The following is a 23,240-nucleotide window of genomic DNA, read 5'->3' as shown; positions in this document are numbered from 1 at the left end:
ATCATAGCTCAAGGATAATATCCAAAAATGTTCCTATAATTTTTTTAATTGCTGCATTAATTTTGTATTATTATTTTTTAAGCAGATAAAGTAAAAGGACGGCTAGCAAAACTAAAAAAAAAGAACTATAATGCTTCCTTTTTGTCTTTTACAATAATTATTCATTAAAAGTAACGCCTATATTTTCAAGCGGGTTTCATGTCCAACTACCGACAAGATGTCGTGGACGGAAGCAACATACTTGATTATAAATTCCTTTTTTATGAGTTAAATAAAATCCAAGGCTAAGATCGGGAATCCAACTCAGTACCACAACACATCTTAGCTTTGCGCCTGCGCCTCCACCCTCCGTGCCCCACCGTGGCTATCTCTAACAAGTAAAGAATAAACCACCAATCAGGTGCCATCGACCAAAGTGGATAGCTATACTTGAATTTGTCACATAATTACCTCAAATGAAATCATAGACTAAGACCGGGAGTGGGATACAAATGCAGACAGTCCTCCAATTTTCTAATGGTTCCCAAAGTTGAGGAATCACATTAACTTCCCAAAACCTAATTATTTACGTTCATTATCAATTATAGTTTAAATGTTAAACAAATTATTTTGAAAATTACATTCAGCTCAAATTGAACTAATTATACGAGTAGAGCAACAAATTGGCTTATGGAGTATTTTAACAAAACAATCTTATTGGAACAACACTGCTTCCTCCGTTAAGCAGGAGGAATTTTGCTTGGACATCTTCTTCGAAAAAATATGATAGAAAGGTTTAATTGACCGAGTAGTTAATTATTTACTTTATTAACAATCTTTTTACAGGTTCCGTATCTCTGTATTTTGGTTCCGTAGGTGCCCTTCACGAGGAGCCAATAATCTAAAACAGGTGTTGTCAACAGTTATTTGAAGTTTTAGTTAAATCGGTGTTAAAAATATTATGAAGTTCAGTTTAATTATATGCAGAAGATTCAAAAACTTTTTGCGTCCTAGACCTCAGGAAAGTAGTACCTGCAAATTCCGTATCGAACCAAAAACTACGCTTTTCATTTAAGCAAATAATATTGCCATCATTCTCCTCATTCTGATGCAGTAATCAACTAAAGCAACACTTAAAAACTTCTTAAAAAAGTGAAAAAATGGTTACTTAGATGGACAAAAAAATAAATGGGAACAAAAACTTACACGCTTAGAAAAAGACATTTTCCTCCCTTACATTGCAAACTATATTCTTCTTCCAACCTCTGATGTCGACTGCTATCATAGACTTGACAGCATAAAAGACTAATATGAATCCTTAAGCACCAATAGGTACCTCGAAATATTATTAGAATAGAAAACAACACTATCCTAAGAGAAAAAACGACTCATCCATTTTTTAAACCAATGTAGAATCAAATAATGGATTGTTCAATCCAGCATACCAAACCTTACGAGCTTAAATCCTATCCGTCGATGATCTATACTTCCAACAAAACCATATAATGTAATAACAGTTCCTTCCAGTGGAAGAAATTGCATTTTATCTTTTGTCTTTAAGTATAAATTTTGAAGAATACTCTTTTGCTCCCTTCTTTTTTATCTAGAACAACTTTCCTTTGTTTTACTTTCTTCTAACGTTTCCTTTGCTATAAATACTCGCACACCTTCACTTTTTCCTTTTAGTAGCTTAGCAGAGTTGGATAGAGCGTGAGCAATTTATTCCTTTCACTTCACTCTTTTAGTAAAATATATGATCCAACTTCGTTTTATCTTGAAAACATTTGTACATTACTAATTTTATTTTAGAACTTTTGGTAAACATTGTTTCAGGTGACTGAAGACTAATATAACATAAATATACTCTCTAAAATTTTACTACCCAACAAGGTCAAATTTCATGTACTCTTAAAGTAAATTTTGAGTTTTCCCACCTAATTAAGTTAATTTTGAATTAATTAATTACTATATTAATAAAAACACTTTCGTCGGCCCCCAGAGAAAGAGCATCATAGATCTGACAGTGGAACAATTCGGCTTTAGAGCAGGAAAGAGTTGCGTTGATGCTATTTTTGTTCTGAATTCTGCCATTAATATCCAGTGAAGATCGAAAAACAATCAAGTCTGGGTCATCTTTGTAGATTTTATGAAGTCCTTTGACTCTGATTTTTCATTTGAATCTATAGTTTTTGTTATCTAAGGCTTAAATTTTATTTTATGTATTTCCATTTTCCATTATAGCTCTTATTGCCTAGCAGAGACGGTCTGGGATATTCAATAAGACAATTTGGGCACCGTTATCTAAAGTGATGTAGCAAAATTTATCAGTATATGATTCATTCCCTCCTCTGCTGCTGTATCGACTAAATAATTATTCTTAATACCTTGGTATACCATCATTTTTAACTGCCCCACTTCTAATTCTCTAATTTCCATTAATTTTTAAGAATGAATATCAAATCAGAAATTAGTGAGAATTTTAAATATCTTTAGGCGGTCATGGAGTAAATAATTCAAGCATAAGTTAGAGCGCAGGATAGCCCCTGAAAACTAATGGTTATTCGCAATAACAGAAGCAGAACCGGCTCTTACTATAAACGGTTCAGACAATTTCGGATAAACTTTTGTTTTATTTAAAAAAAAAAAAATGGATAAATTCAGAACCATCAAGAGAGACGGCACGTCAGAGAAGAGAAAAGTCTACACTTTTCCACTAACTTAAATGTGCTGCCTAAATTTAAAATTCAAGAAAAAATTGTCTTTCTAGTAGTGTTTCATTGAATGGATTTATTACTGTTTAAGATTTTTTTGGAAAATGAAAAACTTGGTCTCCAAACTTGTTATGTGCATTACATTCACCTAGATTTATAATCTTAATCATTTTTCTGGGAAAGTTCATTTTAGAAGACGAGTCGAGATAGACTTATCTCTAAGATTTCATTAAGTAGGAGATGTCATTTTTCTTGGTGGTAATGTATGAATCTAAGAAGATAATCCTCTTCTATGATCGGAGCTGAGATCCATCGGAGTGAAGGTCCTCCTCGTTTGTTTTTAGGTGGAGATAAACAACATGATTTTATTTCAATGGATAGCTATTAGAGACTGAGGAGAATGAAGACTGAGAAGAATAAAGACCGAAGATAGAAGCATTCAGCACCAGCTTGAGCCACTAATTCAGTTAAATGCATAGCGGTTACATTATTTCTGGTCATCTGAGAAAAGAATGTCATTTTCATTATAAGAAGTAAAGCTTGAGAGAAAGAAAAAATATATATTTATATTTTCGACTATTTTTGAATTTCAGAATTTTCTGTGTTGTTTGTATTCTTAGATAGTGTACATAATCTGTCTATTTTTCAAGTTGTGATTATAACTTTAAAAAATCTTTCGATTTTCTTTATACTATGCAGTTTTAAAAAAAATATAGAATGACTACGTTTAAGCAAGTATAATCAACTTGTATAAAAACATTATACAACAAACTATGTAACAATTATGCAATTCATATCGAATATTTTCTAACGACAACATTTTGTAGGAGATAGCATCTTTGACATTGTCAGTTGTGAACATTGAAAGTTGAAATCTAATTTTTAAATAGTATGAGTGAGAATGTAGCGTTAACCAGAGGCAATTTATATTAGTGCCAAATTACATGTTGCTTGATCAGTAAGAAACAATCTTGTGGGCGAAAAGAAAGGTAACTTCTGTTGCTTCTGTCGTCCTAATGCCCTTAGGTAAGTGTTCAATATTCACAATCGTAATGTGAATAAAAAAAAATTGTGTGTTATGATAGAAAAACATAACTGACTTACATTCTCTTTTTAAATTATTACATCATCTTTTATACCAAAGAAAACAGCTCAATTACTACTATTGGCGTCATAAATTAATTTTTATTGACAAATCGATGCTATGACTCTTTAACTACTGTACCATAAGTTTTCAGTAAGTAGATATCAATTTTCAGGAAGTATTTGCAGCCACCATATGATTAAACATTTTTAAAAAATCTACATTTTTAGAATACATGCATGTACACCTATACTTATCTCCTAAAGTCCCTTAACTCTCCCATCCTTTTGTACTCTTCTGGACTCTAGGGCTCTTGTTTTGTAAAAATTCCTTCATTTCGGAAAATTCCAGAATGAGAAAGCCTCAAAATCCTTCTAAAACTATAATAGTTCACATTGGGTCCCTTCATAAGTATCAAAACCAGCTCTTCTCCAAAAAGTTTTAAAACTGCATTATCTTTCTGATTTTTTTTTTTTCCTTTATCTCAAAAAAAGATTACCACGTGCTTTTTTCGATTTATGGCTTATCTCCATCGACAAAAAAAAGTATTCCATTTAACTGGGCACTGAACATGGGCGTGATCTGTTTTCTTCCAACGAACAAGAATTTTGGACTAAAAAAATTTTAGCCGTATTTTATACATATTTTATATGTAATATACAAATTTAAAGAGATTACTCTTAATTTTGGTTTTCTTAATAATACAAAAATTTCTTACTCCTCCAAGCTTAGTGTTTATAATTCTGAATTTAGATGTATTTATAGTTATGTAGCTCAAGTTTGGGGTTGGAAAGAATCTGATAGGGTTTATAAATTTGAACGTTTTTTTCAAAAAAAGAAGTATTTATTTTGCTTCAGAATACCCCAACTTACATATTACGCTTAGATATAGATTCTGATTCTCCTTTATTACACATTCACACACTTAGACTGCATTTTAAACATATTAGGAAAATAGCAACAATGGATGATAATAATAGATTTTTTAGAGATGGTGAAGGTTCCCTCTGTTCTTAGTACGATAAGTCCTTGTCAGAGAATACTTATCATTTTCTCGCTGAGTGACCGGCACTTAAAGAGTTTCGTATTAGCTTTTTTGAAAAAAAAATTCTCACAAAAGAGCAGTTAATAACATATCTAAATGGTTATCTTAAATGGAAACCAATTATAAATTTTTGTAAATATGTTTGGAATTATTATACATAAGGAGTGCAATGTACACAATTAAGGAAATTAAAGCGAAACTAATGAAGATTATGTATTTCCTTTTTTTTTCTAAACCTCTACTTGCCAGACTAGCTGGCCTGTTGTGTGTACATTGTATACACATTGACCTAGTGACTGTTTCTAACATTGTATTATTTTATCATAATACAAGCTTGTCCCAATCATCCCTAATCTAATCTAATAGATTAGAATGATAAAACAAGATATTTTCCCTTTATTCAAATTTTATCATATATGTTAATTTTTTTGTATCCAAAAAAGCGGATCAGTCAACCGTTTTATTCTATTGTAATTTTATTAATATTTAATTAATATTGATATTAGCATATAATAATTGCCATTTACTAAATTAATCTGGAAGAAAAAATTAAGGGAAAAGAAGTGCAAATAAATAATATATTCGCAGAATAAGCGCAACTAGAAGCAAAAAGAAGGACTCACTGAATTCTTTCCTCTTCTTTTTTGCTTTTTCCTAATGATTGAAACGAGCCTGAAATCCTCAGTTGTTGACACACCTTAAATGAAAAAAAAAAATACATATGTACCTCCATATAATATAATTTCGTTTATGTATATTAACGTTTGAATTTTTTAAAAACTTGGATTAACTTTTTTAAGAGTGCATTAATAACTTTTTATTAAAAACCTGTACAATTATAGTATGATCCTCGTGTTGCAATCAATCTAATAATACATAAATATTTGGATGGTGGGAATATTTACGCCAGGTTCATAGTGATGGAATATTTATTCATGCTGCTAGTTAGACCATTTGGAATTTTCAAATTTTCCAAATCTTTTTTCTTCTTAAAAATAATAAAATATATCTCAATAAATTTAGTTATTTCAATAATTTATCACCAAACTTTTAAAACAATAAAGGTTAATGCGTTCAATTTTTGTTTATTTAAGAAATGAAATGTTAAATGTCAAAAAAATCGAAAGAAATATTTATAAATATTTATTTTAAATTCATATACAAAAATCATAAAATTATTCTAGATAAGTGGTGGATTACATTCCTGGACATGTCATTATTGAATAAAAAGATATTCCACAAATACATTCTTATTCAAATTAGTTTTGCACCAGCAATTATAATTAAGTGACAATTAGAAATTCGTATGTTTTTTATCACCTAAGAATAACATATTCAAATGCATTCAAAACCATAAAGAAGTTTTCTAAGGCTTGAGTTATTGATAGTAAAGTTCTAAATTCATTCCATCATGAATTTCATCTAGAAAACAGGTAAAGGAAAATGTAAAAGTAAAATTTGACAAGAAAATGAATTAGAATCGTCCTAAATACATTAGATCTCTCTAAGGGAAGTGTTAATTCAGTAATAATAATAATAATCATAAAATGTTTATTGATCCAAAAAATATTACAATGATATGAAACATGAGAAAAAAACACTAATAATACATGGAGTTTGCTCCGTCTGCGTGAGTAGCAATTAAAATGAATAAATTTTAACCAAAAAATTATTAGTTTAAACCAAAAAAGAAACAAAAATTCAGTTCGAACTAAATGGTAAATTTATAGATAATAAAAATATGTATTTATATAGTAATCAAATTCTTGTAATAGCCAAGTTGGATGCATCCCTTCAAAATAATGTTAATTCAGTATAAGAATGCTTTCTTTACCCTCAAAGCCGAGAAATAAGGAACAAAAATTTTAGCTATTCCAGTAAATAATTCTAGTAATTTATGTTCTGTTACAAGTTGGAAGTAAGAGAGGTTACAGATCCATGAGGCAAAAATATATATTGTGGGGACCAGCTACGATAAAATTGGAAGACTGATTTTTCAAGCAGATAGTTAAAATAAGACCTTCATTACCTTTTGGGAGTTTTTACTTTTTCCTATGGTGTCTCTCATTTAATACAATTGTTTTAGGCTTTGGAATAGAAAATCCGTATGAAATAAACAGTACTGCACTTCTTGCCCTGAAGTAAGCTAGTTTCTTAATATTTCTGTAATACGGTTCCTGGTAATACCGATGGAAATGATGTTATATGAAGTATGTAGTAAAGATTTATTTAAAGTACCTATGTTCTAAAGTAAAATGTAAACGTCAAAACCTACCCGATTAGGGTTGAAACAAAATGTGTTAATATATTTCAAGTCATCTTATTAACGATCAAATTAGTGTTATATCGAAACAAATACATGTTATAAAATATAACACCCTTGAAGCACATTTTAAATATAAAAAGAGTACTTAAAGGAAAATGAGTTACATAATATAAAAGTATGTATGTTAAGAAAAATAACATTTAGTTAAAAAAAAAAATCAATTTTGCGAAGGTAAAAACTTTAGCAATGATCTAATTATCATGTAAGGTAAATGTTCTCGCGCCTCCTGTACCCAGCGAATTGCTTTTTTTTATGGTAAACAAGGGTATCTAAGATGAGTCTGTAATTCTTGAAAAGGTAGCTTTCTTAAAAAATCTGCCCTAATATTAAACCTTATCCTCAGATCCATCGCCCAAACATCGAAAAACATGCTACAAACTTTCAACCTATTAAAGAAAATTTACAGTTTCATTGGTTAACCAGAAAGTCCAAAATTGCTTAAAAATAATGTTTAATAATGTTTGAGAAACTTTGTAGGTAAAAGCTTTTAGAAAGATCGGTTGCCAGGACTATTCTACAATATTATTGTTACAGAGTTTGAGTATTCATTTAAACTTAATATTAGTATGTTACAATATACTATATACTAATTAGAATGGTAATATACTATTTAATATTAAAGGATACAATCTTCAAGTTTGATATGATCTTTAAAAATGGTGTACCACTTTTTCAGAATAATTTTCTCCCATCGGGTTCCTGTTTGAGCTGCAATTAACTTCTTTAAATCACCAATAGTATCATCAGGATTGCATTTCACTCTTACTTTTTTTCCAAGCCTGTCATTGCAAGTAACCTCTAACATATTTACTTTAATGATTACAATTTTTCTGCAAACAAAATAATGTACAATTTTTGAGTAATAATCCTCAAATCACCATCATGAGAACAGAAACTTTTAAAACCATAATAAATTACCTTTTTAAGTTACGTACAATAATTCTCTTTATTTTTCCTAACCAGGAAAGTTCAAACTCCCTTCTTTACTCAGTACACATTCACCATTACAATAACCTTAACTATAACCGTACCTCAACTCAAAACTCAAGAACAAACAGAACAAACGTTTTTCAAAACAAAAATTTCCCAATGTTAATCTTCGATTATAACTTTTTTTAAAATTGCAGATCTTAGAGTTTATAATTCGCTTAAATTGTAAGAAATTTATGCTTCAAATAAATAATAAAATCCATTTGTTTAACCTTCCCTCAATAAATCTAATTGTAACATTCAGGGTCAGTAATCTCCATCCCCCCAAAAAATAAAAAATATTTAAATATTCGCTCACCTTTCTTTTTTTCTACATCTCATAATTGTAATTGCGACATTTTTGCACATCTTAGAATTTTTATTACTTTAAATTTTCCTTCAATAATACTGGGTACTATTTGAATGCTCGAATTCAAAACATGCTTCTCAAGCAATTGAAATATTATGTAGAACCGACTTACATATATTAATCTTAATTGAAGATTTAGACTTAACACTCCATATGACTTCTCGACGTGACAACCTGATGTGAGTTTTCTTTACAATAGAAGTTTTCTCACACATGAAAGAGTCAAACTCCTTCATAAAACGGTATAACGGTTAACTGCACTTAAATTTTGCACTCAGTAATTCATTATTTTTTTTATTCTTACTTATATCTTAATTTAAATTTTATTAGTCAACTTTTTTATACCTACTGTGCAAAGTGTTCACAGTTTTCGCACATTGCTAGTAGTTTATCCATTATGAGACACCCTCTTTTTTCTTTCAGTTACTCATTTTAATTTATGATATTTTTATTATCCGACCTCCAAAAAAGTGTTCTTTCTTTATACACTAATTGTCCACCACCGGATAGTGACCTGTTCCTAAGAACGTAAAACTAAGGGATTTGGGCTTAGATTTCCTTGTGGAAATCCGAGCTAATCTCTTTTTTGTTGTTTTTACTTAATTCTGATTTAAAAAATAGAAAAGTATTCAACCTATTTTTGTTATTAACTTAACTGAATTAAATAAATTCTATTGTAAAGTTTTTCTTAAATAATAAAAATTGAGACCAGACCTGCGCTTGAGAATGGTGGGTAGCATTATAGAAGGGAGAAATGAATTGTTTCAATTGGTTGACGCTTGGTAAAAATTTCCTAGATCTTCTTCTATAATTAAGTAATGAGCCAACGATGTATGAGTTAAACTTGTGACTGTAAACTATTCTAAAAAGTAGCTTCGGCCTTAAGAAAATCTACTTATTCGCTTTTTATTAATTGCACATTATCGTTATTATTTGTTTTATCAAACTTCTTTTCTAAATTTCAACAACGACGAAAATTTTTAAAATGGATACTTCTCGTTTTGATAATTTATATCATTCTATTTTATTGAAATGTACATTCGGCTTGTTACCTCAAGAAATTTATGGGAAATTGTCTTTTCGACATATTGTACTGGTGGTATGTTCCATTTTCATGGTCGGAAACAGCCTTCTACTGTACATCTTTGCTTTTATAACTTACCAAAGCACATACGATTTGGCAAGAAAATTATTCATTCCTACCAATTTTTTATGTTACTATGTTGAATGGGTAGTAATGCTTTATCATTTGAAAATTATTTCTAAAATTGATTTTCAATTAAAGCAATTTAACAGCATAAAATTTGTGTCTTGCGAAAAAATACTATCTGAAAGATATGAATCTTTTGAAGGATATTTAACGCTATATGAAAAAATTTATTACTTTGTGAGTTTATCTTTCGTGTGTATACCAGCATTTCAAACCGTTTACGGTTTATTACTTGGAGAGCCTATGAAACCTCTTCTACTGATACCATTAATGGAATTTCCATACAAACCAATTTATAGTGTCTTTCTTTATGCATTTCAAGTACCTTTCGTCTTTATTTGCATTACGATACGAATTGGCGTATTTGAGTGGGCGGCTACTGTAACATTTTTGGTCAATACTCAAGTAAAAGTAATGGAGATAGCTTTACTCACTAACTCTGCAATTATTGATAGAATCTCTTTAAAAGAGTTCTACGAAGACCATTTACTTTTATTGAAGTAAGTATTTTCTACGAAGATCATTTACTTTTTTGAAGTAAATTTTTTTGATATAATACATTTTTTTATTTTTTGCTTCTTGACATCGGCTTTTACCATCCAGCAGCGACAATTGCTTAGTAAAAATTTAACTTTTTGTTGGACTTTGGCATTTCAACTTTAGACTTCTGTTGATTTTGTTGTCATAAAAATGAGGAAACGCTAAATATATAAATTTTTTCATTAAGTGTCAAAGTAGATACTGGAAGTGATTTTTTAAACTGAGAAGTGAATTAAATCTCTGAAATTACTATTTTAATTTTTAAATTTGCAAGACTGTATTTTCCATTACAATAGTATGTACTTAAATAGCCTGATATATACAAAAGATCATGTAACGGCTGTTGGTTTCCAACCCATCTATCCGGGACATATGAATTTAATACAACAAAAGTAAAAAATACTCTTCCAACGTACATTATGTTATAGGAACACAAGTTTTTCTGAAGAGAACAAAAAAAAAGAAACAAACAAAAATTGAAAAGTTTATTCACTAGATCTCACCTGGTACAATTCTTGATAACTAATAACTTTTGCAAAATTTGAATGAGTGACTATTTTCAGGAAATTAAAGATGTTTTTAGTTGGATTTCAAAATATTGCAAGCTGCAAAGTATTTCTCTGTATTTACATCATCACATTTTTCTCTTTTTTAATGGTATGTATTGATAGTTCTTAAAAAATTATTGGTTAATTTATTTGTAATATTAAGGTTGTTCATTTATTTAACATTTTTTTGTGCGTATATGCACGATTGTTGCAAATATATATATTTGCATGTGAGTGCCTTACATTTTTTTTTACTGCAGAAACTACAAACTATATATCCTGCACTAAGTAATATTTTTTTATAGCATTACGGAAATAGTAAAAGATACGGATAAAAAATTATTCTTAGTCTTCCATTTACATTACACTATTATTATTATTAAAATTATACTTTGGTCAGATCGTTCAAAATTAATAATGTGACTAAATATGTATCTTCCCCCAATCATATATAAAAAAAGAAGATAATCCAGAGCTTGTGCTATTGTTAAATTTATTTTTTCTCAAACAAACATCTATTAGCAGCTTTTCAAAAGTTAAAAATTCTATTGTACTTTTTGAAAAACTGTAAAATAACATACTCTTAAAAATTTAATTTATTCTAATTTTAACATACTTTGTGGTAATTTTAAGGTCTCTTCTGAATTATCTCACGCAGATGCTTTTAAATTTGCTGGAGGAGATGTAATAATTTTGGGAGAACTAACTGCATTTTGTTTTATGGGAACTTTTATAAAGAATTCAGTAAGACAATTTTTCATTTTCTATTATTTTTTATTTTTAGGTACATATTCATTTGAGGCGTCAGGAGCCTTTTTCAGTTAATTGCTTCCATTCTCGGACAGTATTCTTTCGAGTGTTCATTACAGACAACACTTCTCATACTCCAGAGAATGAGTGATCTGTAAGAAGGTCCAAGAAAAATAAAATTTTAGGATTAACAGCTGGTTTCGAACCTAGTATATCCGCATAAATACGTTGCACTCCTATTTCCAGCTTATAAACATTCATTATACTTATAATAAGGTACATAAATTTCTCCTTTCTGAATAAAGAGCACTTTAGACGCTTACTCATTCAGATGGGCTTTTTAGGGGGCATCGTTTATAATGAATTTTAGAAAGAAAGATAGGTTTATTATTAGATAATATTAAAGTTTAACAATATGTGATTGCTGAGTTCAATAAAAACTTCTATTTTATAAGAATTCTTTCTCAGTTTTTGTATTTATATTTTTATTCATCATATTTTCAGCTAAACGAACTGGGATACATTGTATACGAAAGTCCATGGTTTTTACTTGGTTCAAAATACACCAAAACGGCTAGTTTAATAGTTCAGAGATGTCAATGTTCAATAAAACCTACAGCATGGTTCGGAACAATTAACATGGAACTTCCTACAGTGGTGGATGTAAGATTTTTAAATTTAATACAATGAATTTTATTCATTGCTGGATGTATGAGAACGCAAAAAAAGGAAAAACTGAAAAATAATCCTAAAATAATTTTGACGTCCAAAGGAAATGTGAATAAAATTGTCATACTCACTATTCTAATTTGACAATTAATGACTTTTAATAGAACTAATAAATCTAATCACTGTATCACTGTTCACAGGTCTTGCATCTCTGTTATTCGTGCTTCAATATACTTCTATCTATTAGAAAATAATATTTTTACAAACAAATTATTACACTAGATAATGTCTAATTAAAAAACAAATTGTAGTTAATAAAAATTTTGTTTATGTAATACATATGCTGTGGTCATTAACGCCTCCTCTTATTATTTTGAAAATACTTTCTCTTAAAATTAATTTTGTTTAAATTCTCAAGTATGTGTGTTTACTTTCCCCTTCATAAGGTATTTTTCTTTTCAATTACCTTACCATAAAACATGATGTGCTTCTGTCTATTCTGCTTGCCTACACTCATCTTGCACGAACTCTTCAGACACTCCAGCCTGTAACTTGTTTATCTCCTCTTTCCAAGTCTACACTATGCTATACTACTTCTCATTTCCTCTCTACATAGTCACATATAGCTTTGTATCTGCATATTTATGCTTAACCATTCAGCGATATTGTATTCTTCATAAGTGATCTCCTGTCAGTCTACAGTGTAATCCCTACAAATCTCCTAAGTTAGTTGCACTCTTTGGAACACTACTTCTATGGATTCCGAAATTAAGGCAATTTTTCCGCCCACGTAATCAAGCAGATATCTAACCCATCAACACACCAATTATTTTAGCATGCGTCTAACCCTACTCTAGACGATAGCTCCAATTAGCCTGGATTGGGAATCCAGGAGATGGCATTTATTTAGAGTTACTATGGGCTGAAGGAAGGCGTGTTCCAAACCTAAGATGTATTAATTGTTGTACAGGGTTCGATTTCCGATTAGCCTTGGATTATATTAAAGAGAAAATTAAGACAAGTATGTTAAATATCCTCCCCCCTCCTTGATGGTAGTTGAACAAGTGGCCTTGAAAAGAACATCAGTACAGAAGAGAAATTTTGGGGATATCATTTAGAAAAAAAACGTTTGGTTTCAATATTGTACTGAAAATTTGTCTCTCAATCAAACACAAACACCTATTAATGACTTTCAGTCACAAAATCATACTTCTATTATTGCAGTTGCCAAAACGCAAATAAAATAAAAATGTCCACATTATGCGAATAATTAGTACCAAACGTTGCAACTTTAATGCAACACCCCATGAGAAAGTCAATTATCACAAGAGCCTGCACTTTTGATGGGTGAAGGCTTATTTCGTTTTCACGAGAGGACACCCCACAGTAATGCACTTCATCTTCGCTTCTGATGTCTTAGAGAGATAATAAAGAAATTCAGCCTCATGAAGAGGGACACAACGTAATTCCTTGCTACGGTGACTGCCACCTCTCTAGCTTCAATGCTGAGTGTATTGATGTAATACTTAAGCAAGTTTTCAGTTTTAAAAATAATGCGGGAGGAAACAATTTCATTATGAAAGAGATGTAAGGCATTCTCTTCAAATCAACATAGAGTAAAACAATCAATTAATTAATAAATAACCAATATATTGACAGTAAAGAACCATTTTGTATTTTTTTATTATTATTTCTTAAATGTTTCTTCATCTGAAGAAAATAAATTAGTCTCTTAAGAGACAAACTAAATCACTGAGTTTATTTTTCAATAAAATTAGTACCTCACTTTGCTTTCAAGATATTTGCTACATCTAATAAAAAATTTTTATTGTCCATTATCCTCTCTTTAACTCTCTCTTTATAATAATTATTTTAGTAGGAACGTCGCGGCTGGAGGACAAGGGAATCTCCAGGAATTATAATTATTATTAATTACGTAAGATTGATAGTAACAGAATAATTTATAATGAACTAAGTTAATGGTTTCTTATTTTTTGTATTTTTTCCCCTATTGAAGTGGAGAATGAAGACGTATAACTTGTAGATAGTATTAGTCTCAATAATTACATATACCTGACCCTTAATTTCGAATGTTAATTAAATTTTTTAGGTCATGCAAGTTTATACGTCAAAAGTCTTCAAGTACGCAATTTTAATAATGTCTTTCTTGTAAATATTTGATCCTTTTCTTATTCATACTGTCAATGGCACTGAAGTATTATAAATTATGAACATCGTTGGTTAATTACGTATTCCTCAAACCACAAAAACCTTAAGAACTTAAAAAAAAAAAGAAAAAGTATAATTGATTATTAGAAGTTCCTTTGTTTTAGAATAAGTACTCAAACCTATTATTATTGCACGTGATCCAAACTGTACTACGATATTACTATTTGCTTTTGCAAATTATTTATTACATCTTTATTCTAAGTATTTATTTATATCAAAATTCAGCCAGCTTTGAAAAAATTCTTTTTAATTTCTTTTTTCTTTAAATAACAAATTATTTTATTTAAGTAAAATTAAAAATATTATGCAATAATATTAAAAGTAAAAAATTAACAAAACATTCTTTCATTTTGTTTTTAATTTTTATTGTTATATATTTTTTTTTTATTAACCCTCACTTTATATTTAGGGAACATCATTTGTTTTAATCACTTAGAACATAATTCTGTTTGTACATCCGGTAGGCAAGCCAGAATTAATTTTTTTTTTTTTAATCCTTCTTTTCTATAGAAATCACTCCGACTTCAAACCTGATAGATATTGGTGAGTACCAGTTTAATTAAGATGGTACACTAAATTGCCGACAAAATCTCATACCACTAAATTTTCATCATAATCACTCCTCATTAGTACTTTTACAATCCTGGTCAAATTTTCTATTCCAAATTATTCTTTAGATATTTCTGTAATATCAGCAAACCATTCGTGTTGAAGACATTGCCTGGCTGTAACCCTCTCCAAAGGATCAAATGTCAACATTGGCTCCAAAAACGATGCAAATAAACGTGCGTCTTCTCTTGTCCAACGATATTTTTCTATTAAAACTTCCAAGAGTGGCCACGGCTTTAAGTTGTTTATGTGGGTAAGCTCACCTAAAAATTAACATATTTTATTTTTAAAAAGCTAAAAATAACTTGTCGAAAATTAACGACATAAAAATCTTTTACTATCGTTTAACAATGCTTATTGGTGAGTTGGAAACTCTTACCTTCTAACCCCCATTTATTTAAACTTATATAAACACTGGAATTAATACTCCAGTCAACCGGAGACTGGCTTAAGCTTCCTTCAAATATTCTGTTCTATAACGTCATGGCTTTATCAGAACCTAAGTAATACTAATAAAAAAATCTGTTAATTCAAATGTATTTCAAATTTTTGTTTTGTTTTCGAAGTGAAACAGATTTAAAATGCAATTTTTTTACTCCTACATACAACATATTTACTCAAGATTATGTCTAGACTTTTTAAAGATGTAAGAAAATGATGAAAATTTAAGATTTCATACAGAAATGAATGCCCTAGAAACGACTTATCAGATAAAGACGTCGATAAATATTTCGCCAATAAAAGTAAACTATTCGGTACTGAAAATAATCCTAGGTAAACAGTAACGAATTTTGCATTATCAGAGCAGTAACTTGTATTCTGTGAACTTTCTAATGAAGAAAATGTCTTCAGAAGGAGATGTTGAAAATATTTTGAATACAAGAAAAAGAAAATGCATACACTTCTTTCTAGTTCAGAAGATGGCAATGCCAAATAAATGATGATGTACAAAAATCTTTTGAGTTAGAAACCACTTCTCGAGGTTAGTTGGTTAGAGTAATGGTATTCAATCTGTAGGACGCGATCCCATTTAGGGTCGCAAAAAATTACCTTGGGATCGCAAGGTGGATAGAAAAATTGTAAATAAATTTAATTGAATGCAAATACATGATTGACAAACTTTTTAATATATATAAATATTAGTTTCTAAAATGAGAAATTTTATTAAATTTTTAACAGTTTACTATATTTTTAGAACGACGACTTCAGCTTATTGTAATTGTTTTAACACTTATATTTGTTTTGTGTGAAATAAAAAAAAGTAAATTAACATCTTCCAGATTTTTAATACTACCTAGTCCTAGTTTTTGGGCAATTAGAAGTAGATTATTGATTATTTTAATTTTAGGTCAGCGTGTTACCTAAATGACTCATGTGGGGTCGCACTGTTAAAATGTTTGAAAACCATTAGGTTAGAGCAATGTTTTCTTTACAATAAAATAATCCTAATGCTTTTGGATTGATAACTACTACTATACGGCCCTAAAACTCACGGTGAGTTCTGACCTCCCTAATGAGCATCCGGCAACCTGCTTTTCCAGTTCGAAATTCCCAAAAGAGCTCTAGCGTCAGTCGCCACTCCATCTGCCCTCCTCAGCCTCGGCCTTCCAGCCTTTCTAGTTTGGTAAATAGTCTCTTCTAAAACTTTCTTTGGGATCTCAGGTTTCACCATTCTAGCTAAGTGGCCTACTCAGCTCAGCCTTCCTGTCGTGATAACTTTTACAACTCCTCTTCGGCGTACGGCACCCTGTTCCTTCTTATTCTCAAGACCTCTCCCTCTTTTAATGGCCCAAAAATTCTCCGAAGAATCTACCTTTCGAAAATCCTTCTCTTCTGTCTTACTCAAGGTCCAAGTCTGGGAAGCATATACAAGTAAAGGGCGGATAATTTGGATTGATAACTGTAATCAGTAAATTTACCAGAATTTTTGAAGAAGTGATGCGATTCTTGCCCAGCCATGATAACATGCTTCGGTATAGGACCCAAAAGTTCGATTATATGCGCCAAATGGTCTTCATCGCGGGTATAATCAGATCCGGCTTGAGGTTCGAATAAGTAATCACCAGTAGCCAATTCAAAAGCCTACAAATAAACGTTTACATATAATAATTTATGTTCTCATTAAAAAGCATTTATTAACATAATTAAAACACATTTACGAACAAGACATGCGGTGCTCCAAATATCTGCACCAGTACCGTAACCTGCTCCAATTATTACTTCAAGACTTCGGTACTGCCGTGTCTGTATAGATTCACTGAAATGTTGATCCTATATTGCCCAAAAAACAATTAACCAGAGATTTAATATCACTATTTAAACCATTCCTTCAGACATAATTAACTATAATCTTATAGATATTTAATACTAACAATCCAACAACTGTTACCGAGGTCGGCTATTTTCACTTGTATGTCTTCTTTCATTTCCATTTTAGATTTCTTTTGTTCCTCTTTTTTTGAAACTTTACCTTTGCCAACTACGCAAAATATTTTTCTAATATGAACAGATAAAAAAAACATATAATCTTTCTACACAAAACAAGTTACTGTACCTCTGTGTAACTGTTTTTCACTAAATGAAAAAATTTTTGAAAATTTTAATTTATGTTTTTTTCGTATCGAATTTTCCCTGACGCATATTTTAAAAAGTAAATCAACGTCCATCATAGAAATTCTGCCATCATTTAATTTTTGTCTTTTCATACCAATACCTTCAAGAAAAACATTTTTTTAAAGAAATGAAACATTAGTTTAAATAAAAATTACAAAAAGAAAGTTAAAACAAATAAAATAAGAGCTACAATTTCAAAATAACGACGTAAAAGGATCACTGATTTTCTAAATAAAGTGCAAACCTAAATAATGTGGTAGTGTACCGCTGAGTCTATAAGTTTTCATTGCTTCAGAAGCTAATCTTACTAACCAGTCATTAGTTACACATAGTAAAATATTTTCTGGTTTTATATCTGTATGAATAATTTTACATTTTTCATGTAGATAGCTCAATGAAGTCAATACCTACGAGTAAATCAAAACTGCATGAGGATAATAATTATAAGTGGATATGAAAGCTCATGTACGCATTAAAGCAATGCAAGCCCTTTAACACTCATTATTAAAAGTTTGTTTTAATTCTAAATATAAATATTTTTAACTGATTTGTTATTTTTAAAAATATATCTTGATCTCTAGTAAGTAGCGTAAGCCAAGTCCGAAAAAACAAACAGAAAACATTTTTATAAAAGAAAAATTAGATGGCAGCATCTAATTAAATGCCATAACTAGACATTTAATTTGATTAACACATTCACCAAACAAAAGAATCAAGTAAGCATACGTCCTACACTATGCGATTCAAGTTTTGCACTTGTAGAATTAAAACCATTATTTAAAAATATAAATAAACCTGTTTGATAATAATTTTGACCGTAAAGAGAGGCAATCCTTGATACTTGGAGTCTATCAGTAGTTTGAGAAGATTGTCTCCTAAAACTTCTAGGACAGTACAGACATGTTGGCCGTTAGTGCCACTAATTACAAAATGATCATACAATTGGACAATTCCATATCTTCGGGGATCCTTCGGGTCACCATCATATGCCTGAATAAGATTTATTATTTTTTAATAAGAGCAAATAATTTTATTTAATCTGCCCCTTTATTTTTAGAGCCTAAAATGAGATTTTTTTAAATATAAATTATTATATGAAATATAAAAGTTACGTGAAACCCTGCGCAATATGTTGCTACAAAGAAAATAAAAATATGATTACAAATTCTGGGATCTTGTCTAGAAACAACCCTTACCCCTTCGTTACTTCCCATCTATGTTTTAATGTAATACGAGCTGATCACTAGATAAGTTTAGGAGAGATAAGAAATAAAATCATTCATGAAAGAAACATTTCAGGATTTCAAGAGTTTCCTATTTACGAAAAATTTCTTTCATTAACAAAAATTATTAAAAAATTAAATGATTAAAATTATTTCAAAATAAATAAAAATATCCATATTAGTCGCTTACAGCTTGTATCAGGCGAATTTCATCCAAGGCAGTTTCCTTATACTGTGTAGCACTCTTTGATATCTTCAAAGCAACAAACATTTTCTTCCTATAAACTACTCTCATCACAATCTTGTATTATAATATTGAAAACGATTTTATATTCATTTCATAAAAGATATTTCTAACATAATCACATAAATTTAATGAAATGTTTAAAAATAATTGTTGAGTTTTTTGAGAAAATAATAAGATTTGGCAGTAACACCTATTTTCCTTAATGCAATTAACATGATTAAATTGAATCATTATGATTACGCATAATCGAAAAAAAGGGACTCTTGAGAAATATTTTTTTGGACAGTTTTTAGTATTTAAATATCTACTACTGTTTAAATATCCTTAAATGTACACTGTTTTGATAAAATAGTGTTATAATGTTGCCCCTGATGTTTTGCTGACATCATTAATAATCCTGCACTTCCAAGAATGTTTCTATACTTTAAAAACGATTTTGAAGGGATAGACTGATCTATAAATGACGGAAAATTCAAGGACATTTCAATGAGGTTTGGCAGTCACGCCCATTTCTCCTAATTTAATTAATGAGTTTGAATCATCATGATTATCCAACATTAAATTATGTTCTATGCATACTTTTAATTCCATCAGAATTTCTAAATGATAAACCAACCATTTACATATATAATTTGAAATTTCTACGAATTATGATACACAGACCAAATTTACCACTTCAACAATGCACAATTATTAGTTGAATAAACTGTAACTATACTTCACTAAATTCATCGCCCCTGTTTTTTTTTTCGGTTGTGTTTAAATTCACGTTTTAATTCTTATTAGGTGAAGTAAAATGACGGAATTTCAATATAGAATATAGTCCCATTTTTATCCATATTGACACCAAAGAAAATATTTATTTTGGATAAGAGTACGCAAGCGAATCTGGATTAAATCACTCTGAATTCTGTAAATGGGTCGATGGTGTAACGCAAAAACCATCATAAATTCTGATTGAATGAGATAAAAAAAAAGAAAAAGTGTTACATTTAGGAAAAAACTTCTTTCTCCTTCAAAAAATAGAAATAATATAGATTTAAAGTAAATAGAGATTGGTTGGGCAGAAACATCAGCTTTTGAAAGCAAGCTACTTAAGCTTGTGAAACACAAAGCCTAAAAGGGTGTATTACATTATAATTACTTAATGCCCGCAAAATAAATGTATTTTATTAATTCAGAAAGAAAATTAAAAACAAATGTTTTCTAATGTTCGAAGCCTTCCTTAGAACAAATGATTTGCTGTACATTATTCATTCAAGCGCCAATAAGCAGGTTTATTATGCCTTAATTAAAAAAATAAAATGACTTTTAAAAAATAATCATTAAAATTACATACATCAAGTCCCAAGAGAGCCATACGGTAGAAAAATGTCCCCAACCAAGTTTTCTCAGGATGAAGTATCTTCCAGAATAAACGTCGCCGTGATGTACAGCATGGTAGCCGCCCGGTACATATTCTGCCAATGGCTCTCGGTCGTTAAAATCTTCATCACATATGCGTCTTTCCTCAGACTGTCTATCATCCGGTGTGAAATTATTTCTAGGTTCTGATCTGAAAGTGTGTAAAAAAATAATCGTGAAAATACAATATTGGGTAGTTTGATATACGATATTTTTATAATAATCCAGAGAGTTAGTTTTTCAGGTGGCTACGTACATTAATTTTTATAATATTACAATATACAATACCATTAATTTTTTTAAGTTAATTTTTTTCGAAGTAAATATGGGGAATTTTTTTATTCAGAATCTTTCCGTAGGATCTCTAATGTATTTGGGTAACGATTGGCAATATAAAAGGGCTTTATTTAACGGAAATAGTAACTTACTTAGACTTTCTATTTTGAATAAGCCGAGGTTGTGAAGATGTTGCATTCTGCCTGATGGTAATCTGCTTTTGTGCAAACGTCGATTCGTTTTGACTACTGTTGAATAGCAAAAAATTCAATTTATTTATTATAATCGGCATTTCTATTATAAACGTAATTATATTCACCGCACTAATTGTTTAAACCAGAAAAAAACAAATATTACTTGTCCAAAACTAATGCTATTTTTATTATTTCACTTAAAAGAAAAATCTATTCTTTTTCTGAAAGTTTTAATTTAGTTAAATAGCTTCCAATTTTCAAGTTTATTGTAATATATTTGAAAATCTCTCGGAAAATTTACCTATATTCTTTTAATTTACAAGACTTAAAAATAAGATCATACAAGTTTATTGGCATAAACGGAATTTTTGTCAAATTTTAGAAATGGTTTATATTCAAAGATTTAAAACACTCAGTGTAGATAATAATTTTGCTATCAAACGTCTGTGTTAAAATAGAACCACACAAAACTTGATAAAGCATTTAAAATATGAAACTCAAATAATTGTTTTGATGGTTGCAGTTTTTACATTTACATGTATCTAAATTAGGTAACTTTCCAGGACTAAACCTTTGCAAAATAATAATAATAATAAAATGAATAATCAAGTTCATTATCATCTATGAAATAAATATATCTATATATATTAAAGAGAGAGCATTAAATGTACCAGCCATCACAGGAAGCTATGTTAGTAATCTGGTTGTCCAGGCGTATCGCTATTCTTATTTTGCGCTGTTCAGTAGGAAGGCATTTAACCGAAGTGACTAGAATAAGAGATGTCACACTAAGAAGTAAACATAAGGATGTTGTCTCTGACGTAGAATCTGTCCTCAAACATATAGGACCCCAACCAGTTATCCAAATTTTTTCATTTAATATCGGTATACCATCTAAGGAATACCATTCTAAACCAAGCGAGTAACCAAGATGAGGATAACGAAACTGACGCGGCACAGCTAAGAGAAGTGAAACTAGCAGCAAGGAAACACCAGTCCATGCCCTAATAGGGCCCATAACGATGACTGCCTATTCAATGCCTAGAACGTTTTTTTTTTCCATTCCTACTACTGTTCTAAAAAAATAAACAAAAATAATCTTGTTGCACAACACATATCTATAAATAACGATTGGTCAAGAGCCAAATTTATTAATCAGTACCTGACCTCACACACAAAGTTTACAAAGGCAGTTTTTTTTTATATATGTATATGATCCAAGTTGCTATTACTAAAAAAGTAAAACAAATTTTCAGTAAGCCTTTTTCGAAAATCATTGAAAATTTGAGAAAACCGTTTGGACCAGAATCGTATAGATGTGAACTAAAACTCAATTTCTTTTACATTATTTCTGAATTATAAACTTCGTACAAAGTGAAAGATTAGCAATACATCGAAACATCTTTAGAAACGTCAATTTAGACACGACTAAAACTAAACTGCTGCGAGCCCTCCTTAAATGACATTTTCCTGAAAATATTACCAATTGAAGCTGTTTAAGTTTGTAATCATATAATAATAATAATAATAATAGAAAATAATAATTTAACTTCGCCACCACCAGAATCAACCTAAAATTAATCCTTCTCTTTAATTGCGTGAAGAAACTATTCATAATTTAAAGAAAAAATTCATTAGGCAATTTACAAGAAACTAAAAAATAAATTGCAATTCTAATTAATGAAGTGGTATACCGGTGAACCGATTTGGAGACTAAGATGTGCTGAGATATTATTTAAGTAATATTTTCATCAGAAACGAACTCGAGCATCATTACGGTAAAGAGATCTTAACCCATATTTATGTTTTAGGGTAAGTTACTGACTTGCCATTCAGCTCACTCTTCTTAACTTTACCCTTTTAACAAAATTATATTAATTATTTTTCGTTTACTTTTAAAAATTCTTTTTTCATAAAAAAAGGCACGAAAACAAAAATTAGTTGATGTCATTAAAGCCAAATATATATATGTATAAGAAAAACAAATTCAAAGTTGGGCGTTTTTCAACGTTACGCTTTTTCGTGCACTTTTTGACGATCAACCCTTATACAACTGTCCTACCGGACAGTTTTAATAATGGTGACATTTGGTTCTTCTGAATATACTAAAAGTACAAATATTCTCGGGCGGCCCCCTCTGCTTCGTGCGCAAGTTCTACACTACAAGGAATCCATTCTGTGCAAAAATCGTCTGAGATTTACATATTTGTAATAAACATTATTAGTTTTTTTAACACACAAATA

General features: G+C 29.8%; 3 protein-coding genes across 5 annotated transcripts; 1 reads left to right on the top strand and 2 right to left on the bottom strand.

Moving 5' to 3' along the window:
- Nucleotides 1-5,949: 5,949 nt before the first annotated feature.
- Nucleotides 5,950-8,200, bottom strand: ubl (Ubiquitin-like protein 5). Of its 2 annotated transcripts, none has more exons than XM_074133097.1 (3): nucleotides 8,064-8,200; nucleotides 7,773-7,975; nucleotides 5,950-6,241 (listed from the first exon to the last, which is right to left on the bottom strand). In XM_074133097.1, the coding sequence occupies exons 2-3, from the start codon at nucleotides 7,948-7,950 to the stop codon at nucleotides 6,198-6,200; spliced, it is 222 nt and encodes a 73-aa protein (XP_073989198.1). In that variant the 5' UTR covers nucleotides 7,951-7,975; nucleotides 8,064-8,200; the 3' UTR covers nucleotides 5,950-6,197. The 2 variants fall into 2 exon arrangements, with proteins under 2 accessions (XP_073989198.1, XP_073989207.1); XM_074133106.1 differs by having other exon boundaries at nucleotides 8,081-8,196.
- A 1,098-nt stretch (nucleotides 8,201-9,298) lies between these two features.
- On the top strand, nucleotides 9,299-12,533 carry LOC141456762 (uncharacterized). Its single transcript, XM_074133033.1, has 5 exons — nucleotides 9,299-10,194; nucleotides 10,798-10,891; nucleotides 11,416-11,526; nucleotides 12,037-12,195; nucleotides 12,402-12,533. The coding sequence occupies exons 1-5, from the start codon at nucleotides 9,470-9,472 to the stop codon at nucleotides 12,453-12,455; spliced, it is 1,143 nt and encodes a 380-aa protein (XP_073989134.1). The 5' UTR covers nucleotides 9,299-9,469; the 3' UTR covers nucleotides 12,456-12,533.
- Nucleotides 12,534-13,830: 1,297 nt separating this feature from the next.
- On the bottom strand, nucleotides 13,831-22,615 carry LOC141456690 (SRSF protein kinase 3-like). 2 transcript variants are annotated; one of them, XM_074132882.1, is made up of 11 exons: nucleotides 21,668-22,615; nucleotides 20,955-21,050; nucleotides 20,462-20,677; nucleotides 19,066-19,153; nucleotides 18,448-18,642; nucleotides 17,897-18,059; nucleotides 17,594-17,752; nucleotides 17,412-17,518; nucleotides 17,203-17,310; nucleotides 16,959-17,121; nucleotides 13,831-15,302 (listed from the first exon to the last, which is right to left on the bottom strand). In XM_074132882.1, the coding sequence occupies exons 1-11, from the start codon at nucleotides 22,012-22,014 to the stop codon at nucleotides 15,097-15,099; spliced, it is 1,848 nt and encodes a 615-aa protein (XP_073988983.1). In that variant the 5' UTR covers nucleotides 22,015-22,615; the 3' UTR covers nucleotides 13,831-15,096. The 2 variants fall into 2 exon arrangements, with proteins under 2 accessions (XP_073988983.1, XP_073988990.1); XM_074132889.1 differs by lacking the exon at nucleotides 18,448-18,642.
- Nucleotides 22,616-23,240: the final 625 nt, after the last annotated feature.

Source organism: Rhodnius prolixus, unplaced genomic scaffold (genome assembly GCF_049639745.1).
Source record: "Rhodnius prolixus isolate KJV_2025 unplaced genomic scaffold, Rpr scaffold_1, whole genome shotgun sequence".
Lineage (NCBI taxonomy): Eukaryota > Metazoa > Arthropoda > Insecta > Hemiptera > Reduviidae > Rhodnius > Rhodnius prolixus.
The sequence above is the reverse complement of the archived record's forward strand: the minus strand, read 5'-3'. Positions and strand labels throughout refer to the sequence as shown.

Bases quoted from the DNA above. Each gene is read 5' to 3' on its own strand.
- ubl (XM_074133097.1), bottom strand. From the start codon at position 7,950: ATGTTAGAGGTTACTTGCAATGACAGGCTTGGAAAAAAAGTAAGAGTG. The intron at 6,242-7,772 runs GTATCCTTTAAT...CCTGTTTTCTAG, and splicing joins TCATATCAAACTTGAAGATT to ATGAAATTCATGATGGAATG.
- LOC141456762 (XM_074133033.1), top strand. From the start codon at position 9,470: ATGGATACTTCTCGTTTTGATAATTTATATCATTCTATTTTATTGAAA. The intron at 10,892-11,415 runs GTATGTATTGAT...GGTAATTTTAAG, and splicing joins CATTTTTCTCTTTTTTAATG to GTCTCTTCTGAATTATCTCA. The intron at 12,196-12,401 runs GTAAGATTTTTA...CACTGTTCACAG, and splicing joins AACTTCCTACAGTGGTGGAT to GTCTTGCATCTCTGTTATTC.
- LOC141456690 (XM_074132882.1), bottom strand. From the start codon at position 22,014: ATGGGCCCTATTAGGGCATGGACTGGTGTTTCCTTGCTGCTAGTTTCA. The intron at 19,154-20,461 runs GTATGTAATTTT...AGTAGTTTATAG, and splicing joins TGGCTCTCTTGGGACTTGAT to GAAGAAAATGTTTGTTGCTT. The intron at 17,311-17,411 runs GTTAGTATTAAA...TGGGCAATATAG, and splicing joins TCGGTAACAGTTGTTGGATT to GATCAACATTTCAGTGAATC.